Source organism: Cryptotermes secundus, unplaced genomic scaffold (assembly GCF_002891405.2).
Source record: "Cryptotermes secundus unplaced genomic scaffold, Csec_1.0 scaffold407, whole genome shotgun sequence".
In the NCBI taxonomy this organism is placed as follows: domain Eukaryota; kingdom Metazoa; phylum Arthropoda; class Insecta; order Blattodea; family Kalotermitidae; genus Cryptotermes; species Cryptotermes secundus.
The window spans coordinates 2,442,457-2,460,195 of NW_019741981.1; the positions used below are offsets into that span (position 1 = coordinate 2,442,457).

A 17,739-nucleotide genomic window follows, 5' to 3' on the forward strand; every position below is an offset into this window, starting at 1 on the left:
TCAAGTGCTGATTAAGAAGTTGGATGACGGAGACCAGCCTTGAACGTACACCTTGAAAATCAGTGAAACGTCCAGCTGATGAGACTGAAGTGTCAAAATGTAGTGTAAGTATGGCAACACAATTGCTGAAGCTTCGACCCTATAAAACAATAGTAATCGACGCCTTGCAACAGCATGATCCAGGTAACAGGGTTCATTTTTTTCAGTTCGTTTCTTCAATTAGTCGTCGAATGTGAGATCGATGCGCAATTGACATTCTTTTCTGATGATACATGCTTTCACTTGCAGGGGTACGCAAATACGCAAAATAATCGCTACAGAGAGTTCAGGGAATCTAACCCACGAGTCCCGCCCCATCCAGTGTAAGCTGGAGCCTGATGTACTGTAAGTGCAAGAATTATTGTACCCGTTTTTTTCTAAAGAAACAATTGCGCAAGATATCTACGTGTAGAGGAAATGCATTTTCAGCACCTACTATGATCTGTCAGTTGTAGATACTTCATTCCGAACGCTATCCGCCGTCAGGTAGGTCAGGTATGCTGATTCAACGGCAAAATTTCGAATTCGCCTCTCAGCAAGCGGCGCCCCCACTGCCGTGAGGCGCAGAGCCGTGGCAGCGGTCAACAAAGTAAAAATCCTCCGTCTATTAAAGTCCGTTTTTCAGTAATATTCATTTTCATCTTTCCCATTTCGCCATAATTATTACGGATATGTAGTGCATATACCGAATCTGATATTTACAATTCAACATACACGCGCTTTCTAATTTCCTTTCATGGATCCCTAACGCACATCTTGACAACACTATTTTCCTTGCGAATTGCTTTCTGATAAACATCGATTACTCGAAATATTTTGTCGATATATAAGTAACATAATCGTGATCCAAGATCCAAGGCCTCCAAGGCGATCCAAGATAATTAGAAGGTAGTAAGTATACTGCATAACAGTTTCAAATTACGTTATAAATGTCAATGGTGGAGTGTTTTCCGAAATAAAGACGTATGTTAATATATATGAGCTTTATATCGCTGAAACAAATAATAAATAATGTATATATAAATAGAGCCTTAATTAAGAAGCCACGTAACTACCTGTGTTGTAGGACTGTTCAAGTGAAGTTTAAAGTTGGAAGTGTTATCTGTGTTTGAAGTTAAGTGATTTTTTTTGCAGTTAATGCTTATTCTTTTGCAGATAAATCATGGCAAACGCATCCGACAATGAAAATGCATTAAATGCAACTCTGTCTCCCCGCGAAAATGCTTCGCCCACAATTTCAGACAGTTTAAGTAGCAGTAAGGAGGATTCACTTCTTGGATTAAATAAAAAACAGGTTATATTAGAAAATTCACTTCTGACCGGTAGAAATACAAATTGCAGCCCCCTTGAAAATTCGGAGGTACGAAATGCTAGCAGTTCGTCGCAAGATTTCATTGTGAATGAACGTTCAAATATGCCTCAGAATAATCATAGCGCAAAAATGAGGCAGGATGACAGTCCTGACAGCTGCAGTGTTGTTCTAGATGACGAAGGTAAGTGACAGTATTGTAATACATAAGGAAAATCGTTAAAAAGTAGAATGAGGTTTAAATTTGCCAGTGCACAATGCTTCTTGGACTGTGAATTGTTCCATGTCAAATGAACACACACAGGTACAATTTTGAATCAGACTACTTAAAAATCCAGTAAGATATGACAAGCTCCTGGACCTTATAGAAGTGACTGAAAATGCCAAATTTAAGCCATATATGTCATGTAGTTGTTTTGTAACGGGAATTCAAAACTTGGAAGAAGTGGCAGTTTTTCACATGACACAGCCTGTAGATGTTGCTCACTTCTTAAGCCCAAGATCTGAGTTTGGCCTCATTTGTAAGTTAATGAAAATTGCTTTATTTTCTCGATTATAAAACACTATCAATTGCAAGACATACCATGATTTAGTAATATGTTTTCAGGAAAAATCTGAATTCCCCTTCCTAAGTGTTGATTGTAAGAAATGAAAGCTGCAATGAAACCTGCCCCATCTATCTTCTTCACATTGTATTAGTTAATATTGAAACTACATGACATTTTCAGCCACAAATTAGGTACTTTGTTCAATGTTACACATAATGACATGACAACAGAAATATGTAGAAATACTTTCTGAATCTCCTGCATTGCTATCTTTGTATGTGCAATTCCGTGACTTGTGCTATGGACATGAAAAATTTTCTTGAGCTTTAGTCATTCAGTATCATTTTTTGACATTGATTCATAGATGCCATCAAATGTGAGATGTGCCCAGTTTCAGAATTTTTAAAATCTGAAAAATATTTTGCCATGGAATCGAGGAAATGTGGTAGTTTATAGTGAGGTATCACATACCTATTCTTGACATGGTTAGTTTCATTGCCATAGTTTTCTTTTTCCACAAATTACAAGTTGAAACCTGAGACTTTTTTAAGAGAAAGTGTGTCCTCTTAGCCCCATCCTACTGCATATAATGTGTAAGGTTTACACATGAAGTTATGGTGTCTGTGGTAATGATGTTTTCTTAGCTGTCGACATGGATACTTGGGCTGTGAAATTAATAATTTTTTCCATAGTGCACCAAGTAGACATTTGAAAGTTTTTAAATGTGCCATGTAGGAGTGATTAGTAAATCATACTGGTACTTAAATTGTACCACTTCTGATTTCAGGAGAGTGATTGTGTGTAGATTAGCTGGAAGGTCAGTGATGAATGGAGAAGTATACCCATAATTCATTAGTGATGAAATTTTCTGAGAGGTTGAAGTGATGAAACATGTGCAGGAAACTAACAAGCTATTCATTTTATATGTTACTCAAAGAATGTAGATGAAAACATCAAGTAGGATCCCTAAACCTACGAAGTTTTCCCCATGCTTAATTAAGCATCATACAATAAAGACATTTGGGGGGGGGGTGCATTTTGAGGTATAGCTACATGCGTTCTTAACACTGAAACTAGATGCAGGCGAGTGGTCAGTTTTGTGCCCCAACAGCTTTACCCTAGATGAGAACCTCTGATACCCACTGGATAGGAGGCTGCATGGGCCTTGGAGCTCGCTAGACATTGGAAAAGAGAATTTCTTGTCCTACCTGGAATTTGAATCCTTATTCCACAGCTGAGCTTGTAACTTTTGTTACTCTACTGACTAAGGATCTCCAAGAAATGGCAGAAGAGGTGTGAACACAATTTCCATAATTTCTGCTAGTGCTTCAGAGGATTATGTATAGTTGTTTTCATAGTTATGACTGTGCTTCCTGTTTCAGGGACATGAACTGGCTAGTGGGGATGTGGGTAATGTGCCGCACACTACACTGCTGTACTGTTCAGTTAAAATATGCAGTTTTTACTATAAATGTGCACACTGTAGACAATTTATATATGTAATGAACATATATAATTTTTACCATCAACACAACAGTACTTTATTATTTATTTATATAGCACACACTACATGTTTCGACCTCAAATGGGTCATCTTCAGGTCCTGCAAGTTATAATAATAATAATAATGATAAAGTATTGTTGCGTTGATGGTAAAAATTGTGTATGTTCATTGTATATACACAACAGGATGCAATCCTTAAAAATGAAAAAAAAAATACATATGTAATACTATATTTTGTTTCCATTGTCGAAGATAAAGCAAGAAAAGCTATCCCTGTAACAGGCCGTATTTGAGAAACCTCTTCTTTGGGCTTTCTGAAGTGCTTAAAATGATGGAGCACACAAGAGATTAATACATTAAATTCCCCATTATCCAGCATGTACAAGGAATTAGATCTGTCAGTATGTGAATTTACTTGTGAGAAGAGCTCTTACATAATACATAGTCTCAACACATTTTTCCTTTATACATACAGTAAAACTTGGTTATAGCAACATCGGTTTCTGCGACACCTTGTCTATTGCGTCAAATATTCAATGGTACGAATTAATTCCTCATAAAGCAACTGTTTTTATACCTTGCTTAGTACGACATGCACAAATGCATCAACCTCGTATGTAACGTCATTTTCATTCCTGAATTTCTCTGATATGGACATTGAACGTAATTTAGAGAGTGTGTATTGGGCAAGTAACAGGAAACAGATGAAGATAACTGATTACTGTACTCGTATCTAGGTACAGTAAGGCACAACAATTGATGTAATCTACTGTAATTTGGTGAGTAGGCCTACCTTTAATATACAGTATTAGTGCGGTGTGTATTGTCAGTGAAAAGCGCTGTAATATGTCTTTGATATTACACATTTGGGCAGTTCCACGTTAATGTTACGTTAGTCTGTACTTAACTACGTATTTCACTAAAAAATGCAACATTTTAACTCTGTTTTTGGTAGATTTTTACGTGACTAACATAAGGCTACTGTGGAAGTGCCCATTTCGGTTACAACGACATTCGTTTATAACGACACTATTTTTAGGACCCTTTGATGACGTTATAACCAAGTTCTACTGTATATCGAAGTCTTGCTAGGTGACGGAGTGAATTAATGGGTGAACAATTTTGAATACATGTATGGTGTGTCTGCTTGAATGGTATGTACATGAGGAAGAACTCAGGTTGTGCTGCTAGTGGTGGCTGGGAAATTACCACATGGCTAGTGAACATATGCATATTGCAGATTTGTTTTTCAATAACATAAAAATTATCCTTTTTCTTTCTTGAATTTTTTTCTGCCTGGGTATCAAATAACTGGCAGTATGAGGCACATTCCAGCATGGTATCTTAAATGAAGCCACAAATGCTTCCGCATTATTTTGAATTCATTATTCAGTATCCAGTCATTTTACACCATGTAGTATGAGTTACTGACAGCATTGTTTAATAAATCACAGGTACACCAGTTGTGCATGTTTTTCCAAGTATGCCATTTGTTCACCTGTGTGGAGGAGTCCACTTTCTGCTTAAACTTTGGTACTTGTTTCAGGCAGTAGTTAAAAATGCCTGTACAATATTAACCTTTTGTGTTACAATTACATTTACTTTACGTGTCTTTCTTCATAACTTGTTCAGTATCTTTAGTTATGCAAATACATACTATACATATGAAATTACATTTCAAGGCCTTTAGAAAGACAGTTTTATTTTAGGACCCACAGTTTTGATCCACTGTTGTATAAATTGTCTTTATTTCAAAATGAAAAATATTTACTGCACATGTTTGCTGTACGATTTGTGCCGAGAGGTGTAGTAAATTGGCAGTCTCAGTGAATTAAAGGCCTCCATTTTCATTTGCTTTCAGAAGAAAGCCTTGGTTCTGGTATTGAATCTGATGTTGAGGATGCAAGTTCTGAAGAAAAGCCAGGGGAGCCATCCAAAGTCCTGAGTCTGTTACCTCACTATGATCCAACCATTGACACAAAGCTTCCTGAAACAGTGTCATTACTGACAACTCCAGATGGAGGGAAAGTGTATCTTGTTGGCACAGCTCATTTTAGTATGGAGAGTCAGGAGGACGTTGCAAAGGTAAGTTGCATAACATGAGAGAAATTCATGCCTTTTATTATTGCATGACAAAATTAATATTGCAGGTGTGACAAGAAGGCATATGGCACCTGCAGCAGGACAGGGCAATGAAGGAAAGGTTCAGCCACAAATCACTGATCATTCAGCTAAGAATCTGAAGGGATACAGAAGGGGGAGAGTAATTAACATTTTTTTGTGTGCATGCACGTGTGTTTCACAAGTAGTAGTTTTATTCTACAGTTTGAACATTTTTGATGAACTTCAATAAACAAGAATGGGAATATATACAGTTGGTGCTCTGGCAGCAGAATCCATAGTTCAGCATCATTAATACTGAGCCCACTATTAGATATGGTGCTGAACTACCTTCCATCCCCATAACCAGTTTTCAGTGTAATATGAATCTCTCATCCCCTCAGTTACCAGGACAGCTGGCTCAGGTGGTAATGCTCCTGATTGGTGTTTAAAGAGACATCTGATTTGAATTTTGGCTGATATATCTGAATTTACTGGCATTTATCTGCCCTGGTTTTCATCAGTCCCTACATGTGAATTCTGGGATAGTACCTTGACATGGCCATGACCACATCCTTTCCATTCCTTTAAAGTTCATTAAGTTGTGTATTCTAATTTTGCATTATTCATTGACATAATAAGTATTTATTTGCTGTAAATGTTGGTTTATTCTAGTCTAATTCTAACGTTTATGTGTTTAATTTCACAGGATTCTGAGATGAGCAGACAGTTACATATAACCATAGCAGTTGAGTCACCTCTGATCTGTCATTTAACCAGGCAATATTGAAAGAGGAGGCAGAGTTTGGAAAACACATGTATTAATGAACTGTGTTGGATTTGAGGCTCCGTCTTCTGGGTTATAACAGTGTGCAATGTGGTGAAAGTAAGCCATTTCCAAGGAACATATCATGTCTATCTTGAGGGTTGAAGGGCAAGCCAAGCAAGAGACCAGCGTGAAGCAGGCAGCTTGCTTTGCTTACACAGTGTTATATCCCAGAATACAGAACTCTTCACTGTAATATACTCTACATTTCAAAACATTCATTGTATCTGAACATTGTTTTGTTTCAGATAATCCAAGCTGTGCAACCTCACATAGTGTTGGTTGAGTTGTGTAAATCAAGAGTGAATATTTTGCAGCTAGATGAGAAAACTGTCTTAGAAGAGGCTAAGAATATTAATTTTGGTATGCAGCTTTTGCTTTCATCAGCCGGGTGGAAATAAGTATATTATAATAGAATATTAAATCAACAAGAAAAATCATAGTTCCCCATTTTCCCCAGAAGTTAGTATGAAAAGGCCAATGATTTAGTTTATACCTTTGCAGTATTACACTGCAGCTTTTTGGGTAAATGAAGACACAGCCCTGCCTGTCTTAATAATTTCAGAAATATCATTCTCTGCAGATTGTATATGACTGCAATGCCATTAGGTCAAGTCATATCTATCCCGCTTTTCTAATTTTATATAGAGAAATTAGTGTAATAGTGTCATTATGTCTGTACACCCCAATATGCCATCCCCCAACTTATGAATCATTTGACAGATTTCAACTGAACATTGCAGACTAGTGGTTAGCATTCTGCTATATATTTGTGATCTCTCCTTTAAATTATCATAGGTTCATTATGATTTGCTGCAGTCTCACCAGCTTCACATTAGGCCACAGTCACGTCCTACCATATACATTTCACCTCATTCACAAATTAACCTGTCATTTGACACTGTACAATCTGAGTTATTGAACATATCTCTAAGTAAATGAAGAATGAGAACAAGACACACTCCATCCTCGCCACCAAGACCTGCTATATGGATCGCATCGTTAGGGAGACAATTGAGATTGAACTGCATCCAGAAAATATGAATAGAGAGGGGGGTTTTGTCTCAGCAAGTCTTGGAAACCTCTCATCTGTTCTCTTAAAAACCCCCACCGGGATATGACGCCAGATCCAGAAGGCCACACAGGCCATGACCAACCAACATAACAACCCCGCCCCCTCAGCTTACGGGTTAGTGCCCAGCCTTTAACCTTGCCTTTCTCTCCCCTATACAAAAACCATGCTTGTCCCAGCTCCCTTCCCCCCCCNATTTTCATTAAAGTAGATGTAATCATCACAGTACAAGAGTTCAGTCTGCCTTTGTACTTTGGAACCTTTATTGTTAAGGAGTATGGGATTTTAAATTCCTTGGTAGTGTAGAACCAGCAGCTGCATTTTAACTTGGGAGGGTTGAGCTTAACATGATTAGTATCGAAAACATGCATTACTCAACCAGTTGGATTGCATGGATGCACTGTTACAGTACTTCTGCACATGGCCATAGTTCTAATTTTCTGCCCTCAGTGATTTCAGCATGATATCCATATAAACTTGTGAGGTGGGAGCAACAATAGTGGAATTTTTGTAGATTATAGACATAGTTACAGATTACAGTATATATAAACATTGTTGTACAGAAGCTGTTACAAATATGGCAGTGGTGCAAAACATGATTGTATCTGACAAATTTATCACGGAAAAATTGGTGCTAATGGAAGTAGTGCTCAGAAATGCATCACTAAATTGTGTAAGAATCAATTTAAAGTTCTTGCTAACCCCATGCTACATATTAAAGCATTTTGTGGAAAGTAGGAGTTATATGCTTTTATCAGAACTGTTTTTAAATGTTTACAATATAAATGTGATGTGTGCAGAATGCTGAGATTATATCTTTGGGATTTGTCCTGATGGAAGTTCTGTACAGAAATGGATGGCAGTATGTATAATTGCAAACTTAATGTTTATGCTAGTTTCACCAAATAGATTAAAGTATTTTAAGAACACTAGATATCATAGCTTACAAAACTGTCTTTGAACTTTTTAATTAATTTTAACTTTCATGAACAAGAAGGTAAATATCTAAAATACTTTAAAAAATACTGTTTGCCAAACTCTTTTATATTTCTCTAGGCAGTAATATTTAAAGAAGTGAAGAGTGAACGTACAGTGTCTGAAATATGGCTTAGAAACTTTGTGTGTATTTTTTTACTGGAAATGGGCTTCACACTATCTTTAGGATTAATTTTTTGAGCTGCTCATGCAAAATTCATACTGCATGATATAGTATATAGTGGTTACCATGGTATGTAGTTTTGAATAGCTGCAAACTTTGTCCATTCTAACATCTTCCATGGCTTTCCTCAATTCATTTAGACATCCCATGACAAGAAATCCTCAGCCTTCCTTCCTGTCATGTCATATACAAAGGTAAGGTAAAGTTATCCCTGGGCTTAATTAGTTAAGCACCATGCCATGAAGACATATGGGGAGAGTGGTGATATAGCTCAACCAATCTTAATCTTGACATTAGGTGTCTAATAAAAAATTCAAGGATAGTCTTATCATACAATCATCATTGAATTTCTTGTTTGCTACTATATAACCATGGATCTTAGAGAGATAGGATGGGATGGTATGGACTGGGTAAATCTGGCTCAGGATAGGGACCAGTGGAGGGCTCTTGTGAACCCGGTGATGAACCTTCGGGTTCCATAAAATGCTGGGAAATTATTGAGTAGCTGCAGAATTGGCGGCTCCTCAAGAAGGGCTCAGCTCCATAAGTAAGTAAGTAAGTAAGTAAGTAAGTACTATATAAAGCCGTTCATGGTAGCCAAGTGGTCTGAGGCATGCACTGTCTTCGCTCGCTCGGAAGCCGAGATCGTGGGTTCGAATCCCACTCAGGGCATGGATGTATAGTTTGTGTGTGTGCGTTTTTCTGTGTTTGTCTACAGGTAGAGGCCTTGCGACGAGCTGATCACTTGCACAAGGAGTCCTACCGTGTGTGTAAGATCTAGAAAAACCGAAGTGAAACGGAGAGTTTCATGGCGGTAGGCCTAGGCCCACTGGGGCTGTAGTGCCAAGGGGGGGAAGTACTATATAACCATATATTGTAAGTAGATTCTAAAGGGTTCTGACAGTGGTGTATAACACAGAATAACTGGGTTTTTTGGACTTTTTTCATCGTCTGGTATTCTAGATTTTTTTTCTGTTCCCTAGAATGCTGGACAATGGGAAAAGTAAAAAAAAAAACAGTAATTCCATATGTTTGTAAGTTTCCAACTGAATATCAGAATGTTTTAAATTAGTATAAGACACATATCATTTTCTAACATGTGCATTGATGAGCTTTGGAGGTGCTTTCAGGTGCTCACAAGAATTTTAAAATATGTTAATTTCTTAATTGTTACTGATCCTCTCAATGAACCACATCTATGTTCAGTGCTGCAAAGTTCTAAATATATAAATTATGTTCAGGTTTTGAAAGATTTGGATGTAAGTAATGGTGATATTATCTAAGAAAATGGCGTATTATTTATTAGGTATTTTTAAGACATAAGAGTATGTCAGAACAATGTTTTGGAAAATGTCTTGTTGTGAGAACACAAGGTGCCAGACTGTTTGTAATCTATCACAATTTGTATCTTTTATTTTTCAGGTAAATTCATAGTGCCACCTTTAACTTAACTAGGTTCTACTAGTTGCCCGATTACCTTATAAAAGTTGGTGACCCTTAGTATAAGATGTGGGAAAGGAAAGAAAATAAATTGACCTGAAAAAATAATCATATTGCCGTGTCATTGATTTCTTTCTGAACCCTGACAAAAATGGTTTAATGCTTAGAAGTTTATCAGGCATTACTTATGATGCACATTGTCATTTAAATCACAAATGTTAAAATGAATTGTTATGGAAATTATGAAACCACTTTATTTAGTTCATGTAAATACTAGTTTTAGTGACAATTTTGGTTCTAGCATTGTTTCTCGAAACGAAACTGTTACAGCAGGCAATTGAAATTTGCCGTGAAGAGAGCTGAGAAATATATATGCAAGTCTCTGTGAAGATTATCCTATGGCAATTTACAAGCTGTTGAGGTTAGGTTTACAGATTTTATGTTAGTTGGTTTTAAATTTTTGTGAAAAGTATGTGTGTTATTGTTGGCAGTAACAGATTTATATGTTATAAATATTCCTCCAAACTCTTCAGTTTATCAGGAAGTACAAATACAGTTTGAAACACAAAATCATAAATGGAAGGATTAGGTGAAAACAATCTTAGAATATAGGTTTGGTTTTATTTCTTCTGATGAAATTTGTTTTATGTGTATAAAGTCACAACAACTCTGAAGATAAAGATAAACTCCTGAAATGACGTATACATCTAATATGCCACCATAATAGTTATGATAGAGTGATTTTTTAGTAAACACTCTTTGAATATAGAAATCTGGTCATAATTCCTGTTGTGCTAAGACTGCTTAGAAAGATAAAACAAATTTTACTATTTTTTTTAAATTAATTTATCTCGTTCGTTCACGTTTAACCTCTTTAACTATTTTGTTATTATGCTTGAGATGTCAGATTTCTATACAGCCACCAGCTACTGATGTGTATGTACCAAGAAATAAATGCAGTTCAAGCTGCAGAAGGCAGGAGGCTACCTTTCCACTATGAAGGTGTTCAGAAAATTTTTGAAAGTACTGTTTCACTGCTTTTGTAAACAGAGAAAGTGCAGTCAACCATCAAGCAGAATGGTGTTTTCAATGGTCTGATGTACATCCTTCTGCTCAGTATGTCAGCACACCTTACCAAGCAGTTGGGTATGGCACCAGGTGGAGAGTTCCGAAGGGCATTTGCTGAGGTGAGTTGTCATATGTGGAACTGTGAAACTTGTTACTGTGTAATATTCTTTATGTCTGTATTACTTATCTCTCTTGGATCCACATATTCTCAGTTCTTTATTCTTATTCTTCACTTAAATATATGTATTATATAAAGGATTAATTGATTTCAGGCTCGACAGGTGCCTATGTGCCTTATACATTTGGGTGATCGACCTATACACATCACACTACAGAGGGCTCTGGCTTCATTGTCGTGGTGGCAAACGATACGTCTTATGTGGCACCTCATAATGTCCAAGCAACCAATTAGGTAGGAACGCTCTTACTCCTGCACTCTTATTATACCATGAGTATTTACAATTAATAGGCATACTTAACAAAGTGAAGAGGATTGCATTGTATGGAGGAAGATCTTGTTACAGTGGCTATATCTGTCTATTACGCATTATTGTAGAATGCAGAGAATTCGGTATTGAAATGCATCCAGCCTTCATAGACTGTAAGAAAGACTTGGAGGAAGCTTATAGGAGCAAATCAGTTTATATACTTGTAGAAGATACTGTACACGATCAACTGATTATGGCAATACAGGTAGAAATTATACACAATAGATAAGAATAGAGTCATTAGTTTTTGAATGTAAAGAAGTTAACAGAGGCATAAGACAAGTTTTTCACCATTATTATTCATCACATGTATGAAATATGAACGATGAGATATTATAACATCTCAAATTAACAGAAATTTTGACATTAATACTGTGATATTTGTGTATGAGCAGAATATTCTGGCCAAATTTGAAGGTGATCTGCAGTGGTCAGTGTACAACTTATGGGTATAAGGGGTGAGCCATAAAAACCAGCCCTCGCTCTGTGACCTTCAATGATCTATTGTGCTTCAGTATACAAATTATAAGTATGAGGGGTGAGCCATAAAAACCAGCCCTCGCACTGCGACCTTCAATGATCTATTGTACTTCAGTATACAACTTAAGTAACATAACTGCAGAATTTTTATGAAGATAAATGTTGGAAAAAAAAAATAAAATTATGGATTCTAGAGGAACTGAATCAATTAGAAGCAAGATATGCATTAATGATGGGATCCTGGAACAGAGTAATGCTTTCAGTTAAGTGGGAGCGTATATAAAGGAGAAAAGGATTTGAATGTAAAAAGTTTTCATTATAGTAACATACTAGAATAAAACAGATATTGAGACTACCATTGATTTATAGTCATGCAGGAATATGAATTCGTGGTACACTTACTAGACCAAAATTATCTTCTGATGTGAGTCATGAACAGTAAGTGATGAGAGAATACTGATGTCAGCAGAAATGCATTTCATAAGGACTGCATTATATACATTTTCAGACCATAAAATAAATTAAATTACTAACAAACTACATATTCCTCAAATAACAGAGTTTATAGACCAATACAGATGAAATTGGAAAGAAATTTATAGGGTGAGCTGTGAGGAAAGTGTAAGAGCGAATGTGTAATAAATTTGCTACATCCAAGACAGCATAAAGTTACTTGTCGCATGACAGACACACAACATGTGACAATATATATATCATTAATTCAGAATGGAAAATGAGTTTTAGTGACATGTTTCATAACCAAGAGAGGTTTTCAAGTTTTGAAAATATTATTGTGAAGTTGCCACATTTTTTCTTTTCTCATGTTTCTGTACCTCCACTGTTAATATTAGTTTTTGCTCACAATTTTATTAAGAAAATATACTGATAAAGAGAAGTTAATATATAAACATGGATATCATTGAGATTGTGGTAGTTTTGGTGATCAGAATTGCTTGTTCTGTTGTGTGTTCTTGGACCAAATTGAGGTTACACCTGAAGTTTAAAAGCGGTTCAGAATTTTAATATTTTCACTTGCTGACACACCACATACTTTAGAACATACTACTTCACCCATTTAAAGGGTGTTGTTGTTAACCCAGAGTTGTTCGTTTGCAGTAAGGAGGAGGTAGAACGTTGCAAACGACGGGATCTCCTAGAAGAAATGTTGGCTGAAATGGCTGGGGAGTTTCCAGCCCTCGGAACTGTATTTGTAAATGAACGCGATGTGTTCCTGACCCACTCACTGCAATTGGCAGCTCTCCCACAGCGTACTAATTCAGGTTAGATCCCATACACAACTTGAAGGTTCAAGATTAGCACCATACATGATCGTAATCATCCAAGAGTATGTTAGATCAGATGACCCATTACAATCTCATTTTGTAAAATGTAATTTGTTGCACTGTATCTTCCAGTGGATTATACAGAGGATCCCACTTTTAATTTTTATTAATTCATAGTTTATTGTCGTCCTCTGTTATGGTTCTAGTGCTGTGAAAATATGGGGTGGATAGGTTATTTTATGATCCTTTCAGTATCTTAGACCATATAGCATTCAATGGTAGGATGATTGATAAATTGGGAAAAGAATTTAGAATAGATTGAGTTGCAATCTATATTCCCTACAGAACAGACCAAATACACTGTAAGATGAGGCACCGGCTAAACAATTAATGTCAAAACTATATTACATCTATACCATGGGTCTCCAAGCAGTTTATTACATGTATACAAGTTTACAATATACCATTATGTCTGTGGGAATATAACAAAATTGCAACAACTGACATGATGATATGGAATATCACATGAAGAGTTTATAACCTTATTTTATGACATAACTTTCATTTTTATAATAAGTTTATAGTTCATTGTATTTTATACAGTGTATTTTATAATATTCAGTTCAGTTATTCAGTATTAGAGTGGGTGGGTTTCCCCATGCACCGCGACTAGTAGTCTGTTGTATGTCCCCCTTTAATTTATACTGTCACCATACCCTACCGCTACTGGTGCTCGCTATCAGCCCCTTTCTGCCAGCCAGGCCCGCCCTCTTCTGGCAGTGGTACGCGATAACTTCCCTATCTACTGGAGGCATTGGAAACTACTTGGGCGGGAAACTTTTTGCCTGATTTTGCTCAGACGTCTCCTAGAGACATGAGGATCTTTTACATGCCGTAAATCTATGACACGGGACCCACGGCTTAAAGTCCCTCCCAGAGGACTTGTTCCCTGAATTTTTCCGCCCTTAAAAATTCCACCACCTCTGCTGGGTTTGAACCCGTGTACCTTGAGTCATGAGGTGGGAACGTTACCCCTAGACTACGGACACTGCTTATTTTATAATATAATAATTATCAATTATCCAGCTTCACTATCGCAGTAATGGTTCAGTAGTGTGTGAATATTGTAATCATGTGTTTGCTTGATGATGGCTTTAATAGCTGCAACATGTAGCTAAGCTAATTTTAACCTTGACCATTGTGTTGTTGTGTTGCGATGGACTCTAATAAAGAATTATATATAATAACACAACAGGATGCACGAAATGAAAAATATTGAGATGGATCTTATTGAAATAGGTTATGGGAATGGGATGTGAATTGAACTGAGTCAAAATCATGTCCACTGACAGACTTTGGTATTAGCAGTGTTGAACATTTTGATTCTGATAACAAAGGATTTGTTAATTTGTTATTATAGAATTTTTATCTTCAGACTTTATGTGTTTTATTTACCTCTGTACTGTGATAACAGATCAACAGTGAAGATGAAAGCCAGTCATTTCTTGGCATGCATAAAGATCAACCTCTTTCAGTGTTCCGAAAGGTTGCTTTACTCTTTGGAAGCAAGAGGAGGCATTAGTATTTGCAGAGTGTTAGTCAAATTAATTGCATTTACAGCTAGTCGAAAATGTAGCACATACAAAAGTAAAAACTGCTTCAGTGTGAACTTCATGTGCTTTGGATTCTTGTCAGATAATTAATGGGACTTGTAAAGGATAACTCTTAATAAGTAGCTGGTTGTAGGGAGGGAAGGTTGTCTTAACTTCCTGGTTCAGATAATGCTGAAGATGTTTAGAAAGTTGAATTATTCTTTGTTGTTCTCATATCTCTGTGGTAACCACTACAAAACAGAATAAATGTTGGTTCAGCAGCATTATTTCTAAACCATATTCCCCTAGTGTGATAAACATAGATGAATGTTAAGGGCTAACTCATAGATTTTGTGATTTTACCATTCTTTGATGCTATGAGTACCTATTAGAATGAACCTTTTTACAAGTTTCATAAATTTATATCATGGTCAGATTGTATATTGTATATTGTGGTGTATAGACCCGTTGCTCTGCAGGGACCTCAAAATGCATGGGTACAGCCTTTGCTATGCAGTCAGTGGACAAACAAACACCATTTTCTAACCAGTGGTCGGTAAACATGTTCTTGTGGAAACAATATCCAGTCTATTCCTAGGCAACTGCCCATGACAACGATATAGGATTGTTGGAGGTGGTGTTTTCTGTTGAATCCATCCTGAGATTAAATAACAGGACACTGACTGAAGCACCCTGTATGTATTTAATACATTTATTATCATGTTTAAGATGTGAAATGTAAATATCCTTTACATTATGACAAAAAACTTGCTACTGCAGACAATGACTCTTGGCAAAAGACAGATCCGTCCGCTCGTCAGAGAGAGTGCCCCACAATAATGACCTAAACTGTCAAACAGTAATAAATATCTGGTCATGAGCCCCAGATTGGACTCGATGCCAAGATTGACTGACTGACTGACCAGCCATCAGTCACAATGTAACTTTGACTTGACTTTTTGTCAGGCTTAAACTTGGCAGTGGTCATGTGTACGACTACTGAAGTGACTAAGCTGCCATTGTAGCATAAGATGCGTAAGGCAGGCATGATCTGCTTTGCAAAGCCTGGACTGAGAGAAGGCCTTGTATATAGTGCAAAAGGCTGAATTTTTAGTAACATTCTGTGTGTGCAATATGTACACTTGACTTAATGCCTGGCATATTCATAAGGGACAAGCCCATCTTCTTGTCAGAGAGGATGTTACATAAGGACTATGACCGCAAGGGTTCAGTTGAAAAAGACATCTCTGGTCATGAATCTCAAGGGCCTTGACACCAAGAAGAACTGATTGGCAGTAAACGATCAGTCATAAAGTAACGTTGACTTTGACTTTGTCAGGAATTGTCTGCAGTTCAGTTGAGTGAAGTGACATGAAGTAGCTGGTTGGTGAGAGAGAGAGTTCAGTTGAGTTGAATGTCAGCCTGTGAAGAGAAGACTAGGAGGTTGGTGTGAAATGGCCGCCAGCCAGGGACCCAGTTACTTGAGCTGTCAGCTGACAAGAGTTCTGCATGGGCAGCTGTTACAAGAGGACCTGAGTGCAGGAAACTGAAGACTCTCCACTGGTAGAAGCTGTTGCCAGGAAACGGCTAGTGGAGACTGTAATAGACTGAGGACACTAGTCTGTGTGTGTCAGTGATCTGTAAAGTGTAGTTCCGAGTGGTGTATACAAGTTATCAATATATCCATTCACCAATCCATATCCTGTCTATAGTCATGCCCCTAAATCATGACAGTATTTTTCTAAAGTTATTCATGTGTGTCTTGTTAGTTTTGGGGGGGGACAGGAGGAAGGGAGATATTTTGATCTGTGTTATTTCAAATTTTGTTCACACTGTATTGTAGAAATTTGCATCTCTGTTCTGTTTACATCAATCTGTTCTTTGCATCCTGATGTCTGTCTAACATACAGGGTGTCCCAGTAGGAATGTGCCAAACTTTGGGAGGGTGTTCCTTATGTTAAAGTATGCCGATATAACCCAAAACACCTATGTCCAAAGTTGAACGGTTACGGAGATAATGGCCCGAGAAAAATGTGGTCTTCTGGCGGGTCCACGCACTATACCTGTCAGCTGAGACGCTTTATCTATGTTTGTCCTTGAGTGTGGTGATTCACACTAGCCGTAAGCTCCCATCAGTATACATTGCGGCCGAGTCGTGAATGGGTGGTAGGTTAATTGTGTGGAGTTGCTGAAATGCCTTTTGCGTTTTCACACGTGGAATATTGTGATATGCATTTTGTGTGTGGATTTTGCAGTGGCAGTGCACATGCTGCTGTTGAAAAATACCAAAGGCGTTTTCCCGATCGAAGGATTCCATCTCGAAGTGTATTTATGCGAATTCACCAGACATTGCGTGAGACTGGTTCTCTTCCGAGTGTTTCTGTGCAGTCGGAAAGGGAGGATGTACAAATGAGAAACACACGAGAGAACATTCTTGAGATGGTCCAGAGAAGTCTGTGTCTGTCCACTCGTAGAATGGCCTGTCACATCAGCGATCACGTATGCAGGTATGGCGAACTTTATATGATGAAGAGTTGTATCCTTGACAAATTGTCAATGAATAATCCGTCGAGTGTAACAACGTTCTTAGGTCACTTATTTATTTCACTCGCCTTACATGTTTCGGTTCAAAAGAACCATCATCAGAGGCACGTTACAAACACATGAAACCACTGGCGTTGTATTGTACACAGTATGTAAGCTGCGTGATCTGCTAGAGATGTCGGAGTGTAAAAGCACAACACTTTCTAGTAACGTTGAATGCATGTACACCTCTTGCATTCCATCCAAAGAATGCTCTCAAATTGAGCCGTCAATGTTAAAATATTTAA

At 37.3% G+C, this 17,739-nt stretch overlaps 1 protein-coding gene across 4 annotated transcripts in view; it reads left to right on the forward strand.

Moving 5' to 3' along the window:
- Positions 1 to 619: 619 nt before the first annotated feature.
- Positions 620 to 17,739, forward strand: part of LOC111872929 (traB domain-containing protein) — a 23,104-nt gene continuing 5,984 nt past the window's right edge. The window contains exons 1-7 of one of the 4 annotated variants that reach the window (XM_023867226.2): positions 620 to 930; positions 1,195 to 1,532; positions 5,265 to 5,485; positions 6,575 to 6,689; positions 11,048 to 11,184; positions 11,338 to 11,477; positions 13,150 to 13,313. In XM_023867226.2, coding sequence (XP_023722994.1) covers positions 1,202 to 1,532; positions 5,265 to 5,485; positions 6,575 to 6,689; positions 11,048 to 11,184; positions 11,338 to 11,477; positions 13,150 to 13,313 — 1,108 coding nt within the window. In that variant the 5' untranslated portion in view covers positions 620 to 930; positions 1,195 to 1,201. Of the gene's footprint in view, positions 1,003 to 1,194; positions 1,533 to 5,261; positions 5,486 to 6,574; positions 6,690 to 11,047; positions 11,185 to 11,337; positions 11,478 to 13,149; positions 13,314 to 17,739 lie in introns of all 4 variants that reach the window. The other 3 variants (XM_023867224.2, XM_023867223.2, XM_023867225.2) reach the window with 3 other exon arrangements.